The following is an 18330-nucleotide window of genomic DNA, read 5'->3' as shown; positions in this document are numbered from 1 at the left end:
AATAATGGCTACTTAATTTAACACACAGGGCAGGAATCGAACCCTGACCCCAGAGACACGAGCTGCAGTGCCCCTTGATGTTCAATCAAAATTAAAAAAATAATAATAACAATAAAAAAAACCCATTATAACCTGAATGGATTAGGGTCTTTTCTGAAAGATCGATTCAAAATGTCTGAGCTGAAATTCTAATCCCCAAGTCACAGGAGCCCAAAGGAACCCAAGAGTAAAGTCCAGCAATTCCGTTATTGAGCCAAAAATCTGCATTACTCCACTAATTATCCCCCTTATCCCTCTTTAACATATTACACCAGCAGACATGTAGCCTTTGTTATATTTCAGGAGCAGAGCAGTGAGAATTGTGCTATGGTCGTATTATATTTAGAGAAAGCATGGTAGATCATTTCCAGTGCCCGTGAAATCCCACAATGCACTGCAGGAACAGAACATCGATAATGCACTCTATCAGTTGGCACACCGAGTCTTCAATGATGCTTCAATGGTCCTGGGTGAGGAGGCTGGTTCTGCCCCCTGGTGGTGACTCGGAAGCTTGCAGTAGGAGAAATAAAAGCAGCTGTAGTTCAGTAGAGACGAAGAACAGTCAAGAAATTGTGGGGATCGTCTTGTAGAATCATTCCTGTAGAATAAATGTATGACTAGAAACATAAATAAGCCAGGATGGGTAAGTAATTATTTAGTACTTGCACAGTTAATTTATTCGTCTTCAGGAATTCCTTTATTGGGGTCGGGGTAGTGAGCTGGTAGAGATCTGGAGTCTGTTCTGGGAACACTGGATGGGATGCCACTCCATCATGGGATTATACACACACACACACACACACACACACCTAGAGACAACTAAACCTAACCAATCCACATACTGGCACATTTTCTTGGGAGGTGAGAGGAAACCGGCAGGAACATGTCCACACCGACAGACCAGTCATTCTTATATCATAATTTACAGGAATAAAAAAAAAACCCCAAAACAAAACAGAATGCTATGAGAGATGAAGTGAAAGGGCTTAATATTTTAACACATTACTATATTTATTGAAGGAAAAAAAAAAGAAGAAAAAGAAATAAACACACACTCAGTTTAGTACATCATACAAAGATATTGTCCAAAAAATGTTACTGAGTATTTCATATATCATATATCTGACTGTCTAAAAGTGAGAGGCAGTTGGAAGGCTGGTAAGACTATAAGACATGAACCAGAACAGACGGTGAGACTGGAAAAAACATGTGGTGGTGTCAATAAACTGATTCAATTAAATACCCAGTGTTACAACTTACAAAAAACAGCAAAAGCAGTGCAACAGGACAGGGTGGAAGTGTTAAAGACTTAGAAACACATGTTGGGCCTTCTCACTCACTCGCTCTCTCTCTCATACACACACACACACACACACACACACAGTCATCTCACACCTGGCATTAGTATAATAGCTTTCTGTTACTTGCACACATCTCAGTGTTAATGCTAAATGAACCCATGTTTGTCTGCTTGCTTTGCTTTATGTGGAGGATGAGGTACATGAAGACTTCCTGCAAGGACATAAAACTTGGAAATATTGAAGCCGAGCTGTTTTTCGGGGGGGCTGGGGGGGCCCAACTGTAGGCTGTGCTCATAAAACAGTGGTGGTCTACAAGGCTATCTGGTCTAGATTGCTTTAGCAAGGAGGGTTATGGGGAGTAGCACAACTTTATATCGCTATTTTAAAACGTTCGCCGTGTCCCTCTCGTCTCCGAGTGTCCCCTCTGTGGACCACACAGTTCGAGGAAATTGTGCTGGAAGCTCCAAATGCATTCAAATCGACAAAAAAACTCACCAGAGTGTATTTCCACATAAGGCATCACCAAACCGGGCTACCGGACCTTCATAATACCAGTCCGAGGCTACAGCCATTAAAGGTTTATTGAGGGAATGTGAACTTTAACCTTTTGGAAGGCACAGATGTCTCTCCTCGCATGTGCTGATGTCCTGCGTGTGGACGTGGAAAAGGAAGTACAAAGTGGAAGTCAACGTACACACCGGTGGTATTAACACTTGATCAGAGTGCGAATAGAGGCTACCAGCGGCGCTGCTAATGTCATCTAAGGGCACCAGAGGAAAACGGTTACTCGAGGAGAATGAAAAGAGCTCAGTGTCCTAGCTGCTCTTGTCAAACCATCCTCCTTTTGCAGCAGAGGGTCATGAAAACAGTCCATTTGTTTTCAGCCATGGACATGAAATTAGATGAGACGCGTCATGGTCCACGTCGTTGCTGACAGATCGCGTGTACACAATGGGAACACGGGATTATAATTCATTCCCTTTAACCAAAAATGGGATCTGAAACATTTTAAAACGGTTAAAAAGCCCAGTCGGGCTACTCTTGAGAAAAAGAAAAAAAAACACTACTGCTCAGGAAGCAGGGTTAAAAAACTACCAAGTGAAATAAAAACACTGCACGTACATACACGCAGAGGGAGCAAGGGAAGGAGAAGCTGCGATTAGTTCGGTTTGTAGACAGTCGCTAGTGTTAGTGCAGAGGGAAGCCTCTCGTGAGCCGTACACTCAAGTCCATCAGCTCAGAGTCTGGAGCAAGGCCACTGCAGGGAGGGAGGAGGGTTGGCAGGGGGCTGGTTGATAGAAGGCTCAGCAGCTGGTCTGAGGGGCGTGTGTTTGTCCACAACGTGAGGAATGAGTTCTGGAAGAGGTGGTGGAAGTCACACACTGCTGCTGCTGCCGCCTGGGAAGCGGCCGATCCGGAAGCTCACGGCACAGTGTCAGTAATTCCCGCTCGCCTCGTGTGACGCATGTCGTCTTGGAATTTTGAATGAAAACAAACAAACAAACAAAAAAAAAAAAGAGGTAGTGGATGGGGGGGGGGGGGGGGAATAAAAAAAGGCTGGCAGGTCAGTGATGGTGCATTTTCCCTCTGGCCACTAGGGGGTGCTCCAAATACGTTCCATGCTTCCTTTAAGGCTTCGTCCTCCTCTTAAGGTGACATTGTCTCCTCCTGTAAGTGTCCTTACTCCGCAACGAGGAGGAAGAGGAAGAGGAGCAGGGTTAAAGTAAAAGCACCTTTTTATTTGGCTTTTCATTCGTCATTAAAGGATAAAAAGGTCTGAAGAGTGTGAAGAGAGAAGGGGGAGGGACGTCGAAGAACAAGTGAGTGCCAGAGAGCAGGCACAAGCCCGGTCTGGGCTACTGCACCGGGGACACGCCTCATCCCGTTCCTATGGAGATGAGAAAAAAGAAAGAGCATGTAGGCGCATGTTAATGTCTAGATTCTGTTACACTCCCTATTAATTATGCACTCTTCACTTTTACACTCCCTCCAGCTCTATTCGTGTTGCGATGATCACACGAGCGCAACGATTTGAGCTCGCCGCCGTCGGCCCGCTCCACTGACAGACTGTGGAGTGATGTTACCATAGCAACAAACAAGAAAGATGCATTTTCAGCGACTGGGTTTAGGCAAATCAACCATCTGAACACTAGGATCTTTTTCTGTGTTGTAAAAGCATGCAGACCAAATCAGCAATCTGTCATGCAAACATTACATCAATATTTATTTGAGAAACACATTTTATCACATACAATGACAAAGAGGAAAAACGTAGGCATCGAACATGAGGAAACATCATTTATTTACTTGTTAGATAATCATGCCGGCGTGCATGACTTGGTGAGTTGCCTAATATTTTGCATATTAGTTTTTCAAAATAAATGTAATGCTTACACAAGCAGCTATTTAAAAAATTCCTGTAGGTGTGTAAATAAAATATGGCTTCAATATGTACATGCTAGACCTCCAGACCTCACAAGGTTACGGTATGGTCAGGGTGATGATTTATACTCCTGTGAGGACACTGGGGTGTCGTGCGCTGGCCGGTGTCACGTGTGTCACTCAGGAAAAATAGACGGCGAGCAAATCACGGAAACCAAACACAAAGGAGAGTTGTGTGTTTCGGTGCAGAAATGATAAACAGAAGGTAACACAGGCGTGACTTTGTTTTGAAAAGCTCCGGGGGTTAGGGGTGGATGGCTGGGTGGGAAGGAAACCTTGCAGGATCAAATATAAACCCAGTTAATGCTCACTGAAAGCATTTCTGACGGGATTTCGGTCCTTTGCTGAACACGGTGTTAAACGCTTCAGGTATTTAAAGCACTTGTGTAAATCCACAATTTCGGATTTTTTTTTTGGTAGTTGGAGAGTTTTCATCCATCCTGTCTACGGGGAAACTAACATGCATGAACTTGCAGGATTAAAATTGCCGATCTGATGAGCTACAGCTGGTATAATATCCTATTTGCAGTTTTCTATACATAAATCCGTTGCACAATAATGTGCTCATATCATGCAGGGACACACACTATCTACTCGTTCATTTACAGCCGTCCGTCACAGAGCAAACCCTACAGTCATCTACTTCTTTATCAGACTTTTTTAAGGAACTGTTAAGTACTTGTGGGTTAATCTAGATGCATACGTATATACCCGTGTTACTGGCACGGAAATGTTGAAGTCGAGAAGTTCAGTAAGCCTTACCCTCCTCTTCCTCGCCCCAACCTTCAGCCACACCGGCCAGCTCGTAGTGTTTCTTCCTCAGCTCACCGAGACGCTCCCGTTCCTTCTGCAGCTGCGTCTCCAGTTCCAACACACGCACCTGCAGGATATACAAGCAAAGGTTAGGCCTAGTGCGTGCTCACACACACGTATTCACACACATGCACACGTATTCAGATAAACACACAGATACCTGGGAGTCCATTTCTTTCCTCTTGATCTGTGTAAGTGTCATACTGGTGAAATCCATAGTGTCTGAAATGAAAGTCACAGACAGACAACTTTCAATCCAAATTTTGTTTTCAGCTATATGAACTATAGAAACACAACCACAGATACCACTGAGAGATTCTGTGGTTAGATGCTCCACCTGTAATGCTGTTTCACGTACAAATCTACAAGATTTCCTTCACACGGGCAGATAAATTGGCGAAGCTTCTGATTTCGGTTCAGATTTGCTGATCAGTGAGGCAGAATGCTCAGCAACGATACGCCAGTATACCTGTTCTCTTCTCACACAGAACACAGCTCTAGCTCAAGTGACAATTTGTGAAGTTGAAGGAAAACTGGCAATTGCAATAGATCACATGTATTTTTGAAAGAAATTCTGAACTGAAATAAAGCTACACTATATTGCCAAAGGTTTTGGGACACCCCTCCAAATCATTGAATTCAGGTGTTGTTTTTCAGGAGTTGGGCTTGGCCCCTTCGTTCCAGTGAAAGGAACTCAGCTTCATACCAAGACATTTTGGACAATTTCATGCTCCCAACTTTGTGGGAACAGTTTGGAGATCTTGACTGTCTTGCACAGAGTCCTGAGCTCAACCCCATAGAACACCTTTGGGATAAACTGGAGTGGAGACTGCGAGCCAGGCCTTCTCGTCCAACCTCAGTGCCTGACCTCACAAATGCTCTTCTTGAGGAATGGTCAAAAATTCCCATAAACACACTCGTAAACCTTGTGGAAAGCCTTCCCAGAATAGCTGAAGCTGTTATAGCTGCAAAGGGCGGGACAACTCCATATTACATTCATGTAATGGTAGATGTTCCAAACTTTTGGCAATATAGTGTATATTATTTGTTATGCACGTGTACGGTACAAACTCCCCTAAAGTCAGCAACCATCACGCTGGTGTGTTTCACCTACCATCTAGTCAATACAAGAATGTCAGTAATCAGTCAGGATCAGCTGACCATCACAACTTTGAACTGTTGATATCTAACAAAATGATAACATAGGATCAATGTATCATTCTAGTCTGTTCCGCACTAGTGCCTCTGAATTTCCCTGTTTGGGATTTTCCCTCTGGGCTTCATACAGTGATCTTTCAGTTTACTCGCAGGTTCAGGCACAATTTGTATGGAAATGACCTCCGACTCCATGAGGCAGGTTAACAATTACTATTATTAATCATCTCTCCTACAGGACTGCTCACTGTTATTAAAAAAGAACAATGAACCATGTTGTATCTAGATGAACAGCCGTGTGTGTGTGTGTGAGAAAGAGCAGGAGTTTCAATCTTTTATAGTTTTTGGGGTCACAATAATATAAATCCATATCTATGATTAATAGTAGAATAGAGACAGAGGAAATATGGGATCAACTGCCCATCACTCCACCCACTATCTGTGTAAATAAGCGCACACACTCACTAGTTTCCTCAATCTGGGATTTTCCAGACTTGGTTGAAGCCACAACGCCTGCGGTAGCTTGAGTGACTCCTCTAGACGCCTGCTGCAGACGAGCGAGGTTGGGACTGTCCTTGTCTGCCTTCACCTTTGTGTGTCATTGGGAAAGACGTAGTTAATCGTTACAGCTGGTTTCAATGGACTTTTCTTTCAGATCATTTACAGGAATTAGCGTGTACCTTTGAGGCAGCTACGAGCTGAGCTGTGCTAGCGGCTATCTCATGTGAGCACACCATCAGCTCCTCGAATTTCCCTTTTCCTTGGACCACCAGATCAGCTGCATCACTGCAAACACACACACCAAACACACGGACATTAAAAAACAGAGAGAGAGAGAAAGAGAGAGAGAGAGAGAGAGAGAGACACACACACACACAAATAGACAGACACACACAGATACAGACACACAGACATTAAAAAACAGAGAGAGAGAGAGACACACACACAAATAGACAGACACACAGACATTAAAAAACAGAGAGAGAGAGAGACACACACACACAAATAGACAGACACACACACATACAGACACACAGACATTAAAAAACAGAGAGAGAGAGAGAGAGAGAGACACACACACACAAATAGACAGACACACACAAATAGACAGACACACACACAAATAGACAGACACACACACATACAGACACACAGACATTAAAAAACAGAGAGAGAGAGAGAGAGAGAGAGAGAGAGACACACACACACACAAATAGACAGACACACACAAATAGACAGACACATACACACAAATAGACAGACACACACATACAGACACAGACATTAAAAAACAGAGAGAGAGAGAGAGAGAGAGAGAGAGAGAGAGAGAGACACACACACACAAATAGACAGACACACACAAATAGACAGACACACAGACATTAAAAAACAGAGAGAGACACACACACACAAATAGACAGACACACAGACATTAAAAAACAGAGAGAGAGAGAGAGAGAGAGAGAGAGAGAGAGAGACACACACACACACACACACAAATAGACAGACACACACAGACAGACACACACACATACAGACATTAAAAAACACAGACTGACAGACACAGACAGACAGCCAGAGACACACACACAGACAAAGACACACACAGACAGACAGAGACACACACAGAGACAGACAGACAGAGACACACACACACACACAGAGACACACAGACAGACAGAGGCAGACACAGACAGACAGACAGAGACACACAAAGAGACAGACAGAGACATACACACACACACAGGCAGACACACACACACACACACAAACAGACAGAGACACACACACACACACATTCTGTCAGCGGTGGAAAACTTGCTTGTGAGGCAAAACTCATACACACATCAGCGCAAACTTACACCATCACAGTGGCTCCCCAGCCCACAGCCTTGGACGCCGAGATGAGGCCTTCGGTCCAGCGGGAGTTCTTGGCATAGAACTCTTTTATTGTTGCTGCCCCCTGAAAAGGAGACACCGAGTTTAATCAGACCTGTACAAAGTCTCCAATGCTCTGTAGCTGGAGCGTTACATCGATCAAAAACGCCTCCCACTCACTCTGCCGTCTTCCACAATTTCACGCTGCAGGTCTTTAGAGGCCAGCACCAGCACTTTAATGGCCTGCATGAGCTCTGTGCAGGAGGCCAGAATCCTACAGGAAATAACCAGTCACACCGGTCAATTCTCGCTCACCAAAGAGCAGTGCGGCTTTACATCAACTGTTTTATCTCCATCCATAAAACAAACCTTCAATAAAGCACTTCCAAAAAAGATGAAGACACAGGAATACAAACAGCTAGAATATTGATTTAATGTCCATGGCCGGTGTGTTACCTTTCATTCACTTCCATTTTGACGCCGGTGTCGACCGTTCGGGATTTGTTCAGCATTTCCTGTTCAAGCGTGAAAGACAAAATGAAGATTTGTTATTTATTTTAAGAGGATTTGTTTACGTTGTTTTATAATCCATCAGGGACGAAGCGCTCACCTCTATTCTGGACACAGCAGACTCCACAGCTGCTGAGGTGGCTGCCATCTCCTGCTCCACCATATCTCCCAGCTCTCCCTGCTGCAGCTCCAAACCCCGCGGCCGCAACTTCTAGTCTCACGCAAGGAGAAACAAGAATGATCAAGAGAAAGCAGGAGAGAGAGAGGCTATGACCTCTGTATATTTTAAAGGAACACGTCGTGCTCCAATTATTTAAACCCTCTGCTGTTTGCAAGGCAACTGAAATAAAATCCCGTTCCCCCAGCCGACCCTACAACCTCTGTTGAATCTACACGGCTGCATTTGCCTTTGAGTCTGAAATTTGCATTGCACTCTGACCTTGATATTGCATTTTGTCTTTGACTTTCACATTTGATAGTCATAACTCATAATTCAAAACCGCTGCAAAGAAAGAAAGAAAAAAAAACAACCACACCCTTCTCTTTACACCTTGAGTTCAGCGAGTGTGTACACACGTCTGTGTACACAAAGCAGCCGTCTTACCTTTAAATCAGATGCTCTATATACATAAGTATTTGCTTTAGATGAATCACAACCTACATATACACCGATCAGACATAACATTATGACCGCTGACAGGTGACGTGAATAAGACTGATGATCTCCTCATCATGGCACCTGTTAGTGGGTGGGATATATTAGGCTGCAAGTGAACATTTTGTCCTCAAAGTTGATGTGTTAGAAGCAGGAAAAATGGACAAGTGTAAGGATTTGAGCGAGTTTGACCAAAAGGGCCAAATTGTGATGGCTAGACCACTGGATCAGAGCATCTCCAAAACTGCAGCTCTTGTGGGGTGTTCCCGGTCTGCAGTGGTCAGTATCTATCAAAAGTGGTCCAAGGAAGGAACAGTGGTGAACCGGTGACAGGGTCATGGACGAGTCAATGGCCAAGGCTCATTGATACATGTGGGGAGTGAAGGCTGGCCCGTGTGATCCGATCCAACAGACGAGCTACTGCTGCTCAAATTGCTGAAGTTAATGCTGGTTCTGATAGAAAGGTTTCAGAATACACAGTGCAGGACGGGTCAGGGCTGTTTTGGCAGCAAAAGGGGGACAATATTATAAATGTTATGCCTGATCGGCGTACATTTGCTTGCTAAATCTACAATAAATTGCACAATAAGTAGAAGTGGCCATGTTGAGCGGCTCTGTACCCACTAAAGACTAAATTTAAAAATTCAATTAGCCTTAAATGATCAACAGCAGGCCATATATTTGATTCGATGATCAATGGAGTTGCACTGTTGCATTTTAAAAACTAAGCATTGTTCATTGGGTTGGTTCACTCAGTGAGGCAGTCCGTTACCTTCATAAGGAGAGAGAGAGCAGATATTTACCTGCGCTGTGACCTGCACGTTGTCCAGAGCTGCTCTGAGTGCACTGCTGTCTGTTGTAGCCAGCGAGTCCTGCTCTTTCAGCTGAGCCATTAGAGCTAGGGCTTCGGTTCCACATATCTTCACACAAGATGTTAGTGCTGCTTATACACAAACATAAATACACAGACAACAGATTAGGATCAGGAGAGAGAGAGAGAGAGAGAGAGGGAGAGAGAGACAGAGAGAGAGAGAGAGAGAGAGAGAGGCAGAGAGAGCGAGAGAGAGAGAGAGAGAGAGAGAGAGAGAGGCAGAGAGAGCAAGAGAGGCAGAGAGAGAGAGAGAGAGCGAGAGAGGCAGAGAGAGCAAGAGAGGCAGAGAGAGCAAGAGAGGCAGAGAGAGCAAGAGAGGCAGAGAGAGCAAGAGAGGCAGAGAGAGCAAGAGAGGCAGAGAGAGAGAGAGAGAGAGAGAGAGAGAACAGAGCAGACAGCAGAACAGACTTGTTTGTATTTGTTTTCTTCAGTACACTCCCAGGTTACATCACAGACGACTCATAATGGTTCTGAAGGCACTTTGGTGTGGGATTAGGCATCTCGAATTAATCACCATAAATCTTTCCCAACTTCTCCAGTTAGAAAGTGAGTACAGTGTAACTCGAGGCTAAAGCTTTTGATGTTTACTTTTTTGTGCTAGCTTTTTTCAGTCAGTTTTCCATAAAACGTTGTTATAATCCAAGTGGATTCTAGTGTCCTGTGACTTCCACTCACCTTCAGCTTGGTCCACCGACACCATGTGTGCAGTGGCACTGCCTTGTATGATGGTATCACCCACCAGGTGGGCCAGCTGAGCCACGGACCGTACCAGCTCGGTCACATCTATCACACACACACATACACACACACACACACACAAAGGCAAGGTTCAATAACCACCAACCGCTGGCATCGTCCAGTACTGACTAAGCAACTGAAGAAAATTTAGATATCCATTGGCCGTCTAGCTGTGCATCAACAATATTACAATACACTCAGTAACTCATACCAATGCCAAACATTACACGCTACATTTGTCTGACTACATGAACAGCAGGTTAATCATATTAGCTGAAGGTTCTTCATAACTCACCTGTGTCATCAGATGCGAAGCGGTCTTTAGCTGACTGTAATCGGTCAACACACTCTACTGCAGTCTGGCACCTGGATATAAGGTAATCTACATACAGAAAAAGAGAGATTAGAGACTGAAAAAGACTTTCACTGATATATATCCAAACGTGTTATCAGGTCTTCTCTTTTCTATTACGCATTTGCAATACTGTAACTTCATATTAAAGCCAGTAAAACTGGACTGAGAAAGACAAAGAGAGAGCATCTGTCTGTCAGCTCTCAGGTCAGACAGCATTTACACACACCCTGCTAGACTTTTACAGATTTTATATTATGAGCAACGCTTGAGGAACTGTCAGGCTTACAGACTTAATGCTTGATAATTCAATAAAGCTAATAAAACTCTAGGTTCTAACCGGCTGAGCTGGTGCAGCTTATGTGCGCAGGCTCATCCAACTGGGCCAGACTGTCCTGGACAACCCTCTCTGCCTCCTCCAGTGCTGCCCTCAGAGCCGCCCAGCGTACAGAAACAATCTCGCTCTCCAGTGCTTGTTCACGACTCTCCTACACAGACACACGGAAACAGGCTGGACTCAAACAGCTAGTGTATGCTTCCTATGAAATCCTGTCCAGCCAAATGGACTTCATATAAATGTAAGGACCAATTGTTGACTCGCTTCAGCATGCAGGCAGGGTTTTACCTTCTCATTGAGCTGATTCTGTAGGGCTTCAGCAGCCTTCACACCACTCTCCCTCTCGCTTGCTAAGCTGCCCTGCACTCGCTCCAGCTCCACCGCCAGAGCCGCCAACTCCACGTCCTTCTGTGACACAGAGTCCATGAGTCCATTCTTCTCCATCTCAAGAGCAGCCAGCTGCACACTGAGCTCCTCACTTGACTGGGGACACAGAGAAGAGAATAATTAAAAAAAAAAAAAAACAAATTCAGGCTAGATTTTACACTATATTGCCAAAAGTTTTGGGACGTCTGCCTTTACATGCACATGAATGTAATATGGAGTTGTCCCGCCCTTTGCAGCTATAACAGCTTCAACTCTTCTGGGAAGGCTTTCCACAAGGTTTAGGAGTGTGTTTATGGGAATTTTTGATCATTCCTCTAGAAGTGCATTTGTGAGGTCAGGCACTGATGTTGTGATGACGAGAAGGTCTGACTCACAGTCTCCACTCTAATTCATCCCTAATTCTATGGGGTTGAGGTCAGGACTCTGTGCAGGCCAGTCAAGTTCCTCCACACCAAACTCACTCATCCATGTCTTTATGGACCTTGCTTTGTGCACTGGTGTGCAGTCATGTTGGAACAGGAAGGGGTCATCCCCAAACTGAAATGAAATTGTCCAAAATGTCTTGGTATGAAGCTGAAGCATTAAGAGTTCCTTTCGCTGGAACTAAGGGGCCGAGCACAACCCCTGAAAAACAATTCCTGAATTCAATGATCTGGAGCAGTGTCCCAAAACCTTTGGCAATATAGTGTATTTTAATAATCCTGTCTGTATCTTTCCAGAAAAAGAGAATGCCTTTACTATTAGTAGTCCCATTTGAGTCCTCCACACTGGTACAAACTAAACCTGGGAGAACACTGGATTCCACACGAATGATATAATTAATGAGTGTTAGACCGAAGATATGATGTGACAAGGCAGGATATTTATCTGGAGCAATATATCCTTTGAAGACCAGAACAAATCCCTTGAATAGTACTAAAAGAGAGAAATATCTTGCTTAAAAAGTATTTAGAACATACAACGTCAAACTGATCGTTCGTATAGGTAAGACTGATAAATTAGCCAGAGGAAAATATCGCATACGGACGTAACGTCTCCACACAGCCCTCGTTTTGAGAAGCACTCCACTGCCATGCATTTGTCAGATTAGTCAGTGGCAGCTGTCTCACCCATCACTGCCTCACGGTTACAGAGTGACAGCTACAACAAGGATGAGTAAGCTGAACTGCTCCCATCAGATTCGAAAAAGGAAAGATGACAGGTTTGAGGGAACATAAATGAGGGATGGAGAGGATGTGAAAAGAGGGCTAACAGAGAAGGAGCCCACCTTCTGGGAGGAAGCCATGCTGGCTTGGAGGGTTGCTAGTTCTGTTCTGCTGGCAACTAGGTCAGCCTGAAGCACATGGAGATGCTCTGCTTGGGTTTTCTCCTACACACACACACACACACACACACACACACACACACACACACACACACACAGAGGGCAGTATGAGTTATGTATACAAGGATACTAGCAAGCATGCACTGAGAACAATTTGTGGCATGTACAAAAGGACACTATAGACAGACATATAGAGGAATGCGTGTGTGTGTGTTCATTTGAGTGCATGCATATTCATGCACAACCTGTTGGCTGACTGCCTCCTGAGCTGTCTTCAGTCGTTCCTCCATCTCCCTCCTCACGGTCTCCACCTCATCCTGGGCGGCACGGGCCACCGTCATCTGCCGAGTCACTTCTGCATTCTAAAATAAACACACACTGTATAATTACAAAATCAAAAACCAAATGCTCTGGGTTTGTGCTGTGTTTGTTCCTCAAAAGAAAACCCTGTGCTTCTCATGTTTTCATGTTCAATCTTGTTTTTTTGTTCAACACTATTAAAATAAACATACAAGAACACAGCATAGAGGAGGTTTCAGCATAGAGGAGGTTTCAGCATAGAGGAGGTTCTGCCAGAATGCAGCTGTTTCAAAAATGGAGCAACAATTTCAGCTGGGTGACTTAATGAGGTAACTAGGTAAGGTTAGTAGGTAACCAGTGACGATTACCATGTAGAGGGTGTATAAGCTCTTTGTATGAAATATGACTTCATACCTTTCTCAGCAGGTCAGCGTGGTTCTGAACCAACTCTGTGTACTTCTCCTTTAACTTAGTGTAGCGCTGCTCATTCGCCTGGGCCTTTCCTGCATGCACGCACACACACACACAGACAACGAGAGAGAGAGTGTTAATCCAGACTCCTCTATCCACTAAAATGGCTTCCAGACTTGCTACATAAATTATAAAATACTATTAATGATCTATAAACTACTGAATGTTCTCACATCACTGATCTGCCTGCTTCAAAAGTTTAATAAGGTTTTTCCTACAAAGCCCGCAGTTATGGAATTAGCCTTCAATTGTTCAGGACTCGGACAGAGTCTTAATCTAGGATGAAAACCTATTCATTTAATCAGGCTATTAGTTAGTCAGGTAAAAGGGTGTTCAGGGGTTCAGCGTAGTTAAAGTGGGATGTGATGGAATGGTCTCTAGCCATTTTTGTTACGCTCTTATAGCTAGACCTGCTGGAGTCCCAGCTTGCACTTTGATCACAATGTACACCCTTTTAAACCATTTTAAGGAGAAAAAAAAAAGAACATGCCCAATAATCTATTCTCTCTCTGCTGAGATGTATGCAGACTCCATTGTGATAAATTCACCTTTATACTATAAACATATATCCATAATCCATATAACCCAACTACACAGAAGAGGAGTTGTTCTCTTTTGGCATCTGGTTCCTCTCGAGGTTTCTTCCTCATGTGTCTCAAGGGAGATCTTCACTGCCACTGTCACTGGTGGCTTACGTGTTAGAGATCTAAACCTATATGCTGATTCGTGTGAAGCCTGATATATGTAAAGAAATTTGTTCATGTGCCTCAGGATATCTTCCTACAATTTTCTGAAATGGAATATTTCAGCTAATATTTCAGGGATAATTCTGAGCTAATTTAGCTAGTTTAGATTAGTTAGATTTGACTCGACTAACGGTCTTCACAAATGTAATAACTAGTTAAGTTAGCTCAGGCTTTTGCACTGTATGCTCACATTTTGGTGGCGAATGACCATTTACTTTGACCCGGACTTACGGGGCATTAAAATGGACTCTGTGAATAGGCTTTGCTAGAATGTTACTAAGCACTGGTGTGTGGACACCTTATTGTTATTCTACCATTGCTACCAAAAGAGGCCATGTCTACAGCTGCCCATACAAACAACCAGGCAAATGTCCAGTGCTAGAAGTGCATATATGTTTCAGCACTAGTTAGGCATATCTGGTGGCCCTAGGGCTTAGTTTATCTGAAGGAAGTGATTTCCTTGTATTTGATTAGTGAGCTGTTCCAGTAAAGGCCATGATGGTCTCAGAGGAATCACTAGGAGGGAGCAATGACTATTGACTTTAACACCCACCCATGTTGAGAAAGTTCTCTGGCTGTGAGTGCATGATGAGTGCGCCTTTGCTAAAATTTTTTGGCAGGACAGTCTTACTTTCAATCTCAGTCAGGCTACGCTGTTCCTTCTCCGTGTCCTCTTTGACCCTGCGCAGGTCATCCAGTTCTGCCTTCAGGAACTCACTCTCGCTCAGGGCCTGCTGCTTGAGGTGGCTCTGCTCTGCTAACTCCGCCTCCAGTTCGCTGATACGCCCCCGCAGGGCCTGGCACAGACGGCCACTCTGACGTAGTCATGTCGGGATAAAGCAGTTATGAGTATCCAGCAAAAAAATCCTCTTGGCTCTTTTTTGACTTCTGACTGATGAAACATGTTTCATAATCTTTCACACCACACCTCCTTTCTCCATTTCACTAACCTCCAGCCTAAATGACTCCAACTCTTCTTTCAGGGCTTGGAGCTCTGCGGTCAACTGCTCGATGAGTCGGTCTCTGAGGGATTTAAAAAAAATTTATATTAGTACACCAGGATCAGCTGAAGCAGCTAGACAGCTTGTAAGAAAGCCCTGATTCGGCCCACGCTCCGAATATTTTAAGAGAAACAAATGATACTGACTGTACACATGGAGGCGGTTTTCCCAGAGACAGACATAACCTGGCTCTAGTCCAAATAAGGGATTCCCAAACTCTGAGCCCACGAGCACACAGTAATGCCAAGGCAAAATTACTCACGCATTTTTATTATTTTTTAGATTTTAACATAAAGTACCAATTAAAAGCTGCTTTATTTAGAGGTTATTTACACCTTCAGTTTGTTAGTGTGGGAATTACTAGCTGCAATAAGCAAAACAGGCGATAAACAGGTTTAACACACTGCGCAGACACTCGAGATTCTGAGCTGGTTTGAGAAAGGATGTCATCACTTTAGATTTGCGCTCGAATTTATTGCAAATTTCTTCTGAACTGCAGCTCGATTGTGAAAGCTTACATTTCACTTCCGCCTGCAACCTTTAAAAAATGGGAAATTAAAGTGATGTCGCCTTACTGACCACAATGATGAAGATGAAGGGAGTATTCTTGCTTCACTAAAATCGACTGGTCATACTTTTTAAAAAAGTACAATAATAATAATAATAATAATAATAATAATAATAGAAGCTTCATATTTCAATAAAGGCAATAGGAAGTAATGTGACAATTTCAACCAATCACGTTAAATCCGGCAAATCACCTTCATGCATGAGCTCGAGGCGGTTGAGGCAAACAGATTTAGAATGTGACTAGAGTCCTGTGTCTTAGAGATTTCCTTTATATGTAAAACAGAAAAAACAGACAGAATATCTTACTTGTCATCCTTGCGCATGCCATTCTGACTGTTGAAGTTGAAGGGATCAGTGGCCGCTGAGGTGCCAAAGAGGTCATCGAACCTGCTCTCCACGGCAGTCTACATGAGCAGATTCGAACACAAATAAACTTACTATCTTATCAGGATACGATCCAGATAAAAGAAATTTTAATCAGATTTTAATCGATTGTATAGCAGTGGATTTTTAATAAGTTCATAATATAAATGACAAAACCTTGAACTGAAACGTATTCCAAATGTTCAGGCCAGAAAACTCTATACTGTATAGTCAAGCACAATCATGTAACCAGGAGCAACAATTTTCAACAATTTTATTCACTGAGGAATCCACCGTATCTATAAGCATCCAGAACAGACTTAGTCATTTAGATTCACATCCAAGCGTGCACACGAGTGTGTAGTACCGGCAGGGACGGGATGTCCGTGTCCACGAGTTCGTCAGTCTCCACCATGTGCTCGCTTTCAGGGGATGAGGTCTCAGCTGGAATCACCACCACCGGGCTGATGTGCTCCGACAGAGCCGAAGCACGCAGGAAGTTTGGTGGATTCTGCAGAGTCACAGACCAAAAGAAGCGTGAGTCACTGGTCGGATCTCACAAAGCCAGCATCATGCAGGAGAAAACAAGACCGCTGCTGTGTCTGAGGATTATGTAATACCTTTCCACTGGGTTTTAAAGACGGCAAACATAGCCTTACCTCAGGAAGCTGTGGGATCTGTATCAGCCTTTTAAAATACTGCAGGTTACTGGAACGGTAGAAGAGACTCTTCAGCCTAGAGAGACATGAGAGAGAGAGAGTGGGGGAGTTAATATACATCAAACTGTGAGCCAAAAGGAGCACAGTGTGGCTCTGAATGAGAGGGACTCACTTTTTAAACTGCTCATGGAAGCGATCTCTGTGCCCCTGCAGTGTCTCTGCTGGAAGACCTGAATAGGGATGTGACAGATACACTTAGGAGTCAGGAGAGACTGGACATCACTGGATGTGTTAAGTCTTTTTATGAGAAATGGAAAGTGTTTAAAAGAAGATTTGTTCAATGTACAATGGACCTTCAGCATATGAATGTCCTCTCTCATGAATTTTCACCTTAAGAATTGAAATTTTGCATCGGCATACAAAGCTTTTTCGGCATACGAATGCACCGAACCGAATGCTGGCTGTTGCGTGTACGTCTGGGAGCCGTTCAAAACTTATCATCAGTTGAAAGCCAAGTGAACCAAAGAGAATTATTTTTCAGTGAAAAAATAGAGAATTATTTGTCAGTGAAAGAGAGTCAACCCACGATACCAACGTCGCCTTCGACATGAGTCCAAAAGCTAGGTGATTTTTGGGTGTGTTTTTTGTTGACAGATTGGTGGCGTCGGTGCTCCTGTTCTATTTTTAGCTCAAGCTTGGTGGCACGACTTCCTGTGAGGATCCCTGACATGGAATGCTTGGCTTGGGTCAGTTCTTTGTAAGCAGCCGTACAGTTTACATACGCTTCGTATCGGTCACATTTTTGGGCGACTGGAACGGATTATCTGCATTTACATTATTTCTTATGGGACAGATCGCTTCTCAGTACAAATTATCACCTTTAAGAACTCGCCTCAAGAGCGAATTAAATTCCTGTGCCGAGGTTCCACTGTGATTGTGCATCCTAAATCACATCCTTGCGTACTATTCTATGCCATTCAGTAGTTTAGAGCTCCGACTCACAAGAATGCAGTTTGAAGAGCAGCTTGACTGTGTAGTCGTACAGATGACTGCTGTCCAGAATGACTTGGATCAGAGGAGCCAGGCGACACTGACCCGCTGCCGTCACGGACACTGACCGGGACATGTCCAACGAGCTGAACACTGATGAGACACATACACAAACACACAATGAAATAAGAAATATGTTTACACAACAAAAAAAATTTACGTAGTATATATATATATATATATATATATATATATATATATATATATATATATATATATATATATATATATATATATATATATTTTTTTTTTTTTTTATTATTTATCTCAGTCAACAATCTTCATGGGCATCACTGCTCCAGTTCTTTAACCACCCCTATGATTTTATGTTCCTTTATTCATATCCACCACCATGTGTCTCTCTCCCA

At 43.6% G+C, this 18330-nt stretch overlaps 1 protein-coding gene across 4 annotated transcripts in view; it reads right to left on the bottom strand.

The window, feature by feature from the left end:
* Positions 1–1025: 1025 nt before the first annotated feature.
* The window catches only part of hip1 (huntingtin interacting protein 1), a 39930-nt gene continuing 22625 nt past the window's right edge, over positions 1026–18330 (bottom strand). For 3 of the 4 annotated variants that reach the window (XM_058413767.1, XM_058413771.1, XM_058413770.1), the window contains exons 8-31: positions 17915–18055; positions 17085–17142; positions 16913–16988; positions 16621–16764; positions 16197–16294; positions 15270–15342; positions 14951–15134; positions 13517–13605; positions 13048–13164; positions 12746–12847; positions 11380–11574; positions 11095–11242; positions 10698–10784; positions 10340–10447; positions 9597–9736; positions 8239–8349; positions 8085–8143; positions 7809–7902; positions 7613–7713; positions 6431–6536; positions 6216–6339; positions 4756–4817; positions 4545–4662; positions 1026–3228 (exon numbers count right to left, since the gene is read on the bottom strand). In XM_058413767.1, the coding sequence (XP_058269750.1) occupies positions 3218–3228; positions 4545–4662; positions 4756–4817; positions 6216–6339; positions 6431–6536; positions 7613–7713; positions 7809–7902; positions 8085–8143; positions 8239–8349; positions 9597–9736; positions 10340–10447; positions 10698–10784; positions 11095–11242; positions 11380–11574; positions 12746–12847; positions 13048–13164; positions 13517–13605; positions 14951–15134; positions 15270–15342; positions 16197–16294; positions 16621–16764; positions 16913–16988; positions 17085–17142; positions 17915–18055 (2546 nt within the window). In that variant the 3' untranslated portion in view covers positions 1026–3217. The remainder of the gene's footprint in view (positions 3229–4544; positions 4663–4755; positions 4818–6215; positions 6340–6430; positions 6537–7612; positions 7714–7808; positions 7903–8084; positions 8144–8238; positions 8350–9596; positions 9737–10339; positions 10448–10697; positions 10785–11094; positions 11243–11379; positions 11575–12745; positions 12848–13047; positions 13165–13516; positions 13606–14950; positions 15135–15269; positions 15343–16196; positions 16295–16620; positions 16765–16912; positions 16989–17084; positions 17143–17914; positions 18056–18330) is intronic. The other variant, XM_058413768.1, reaches the window with a different exon arrangement.

This window comes from Hemibagrus wyckioides, linkage group LG17, assembly GCF_019097595.1.
Source record: "Hemibagrus wyckioides isolate EC202008001 linkage group LG17, SWU_Hwy_1.0, whole genome shotgun sequence".
Lineage (NCBI taxonomy): Eukaryota > Metazoa > Chordata > Actinopteri > Siluriformes > Bagridae > Hemibagrus > Hemibagrus wyckioides.
This window is presented reverse-complemented; position numbering and strand designations above follow the sequence as displayed.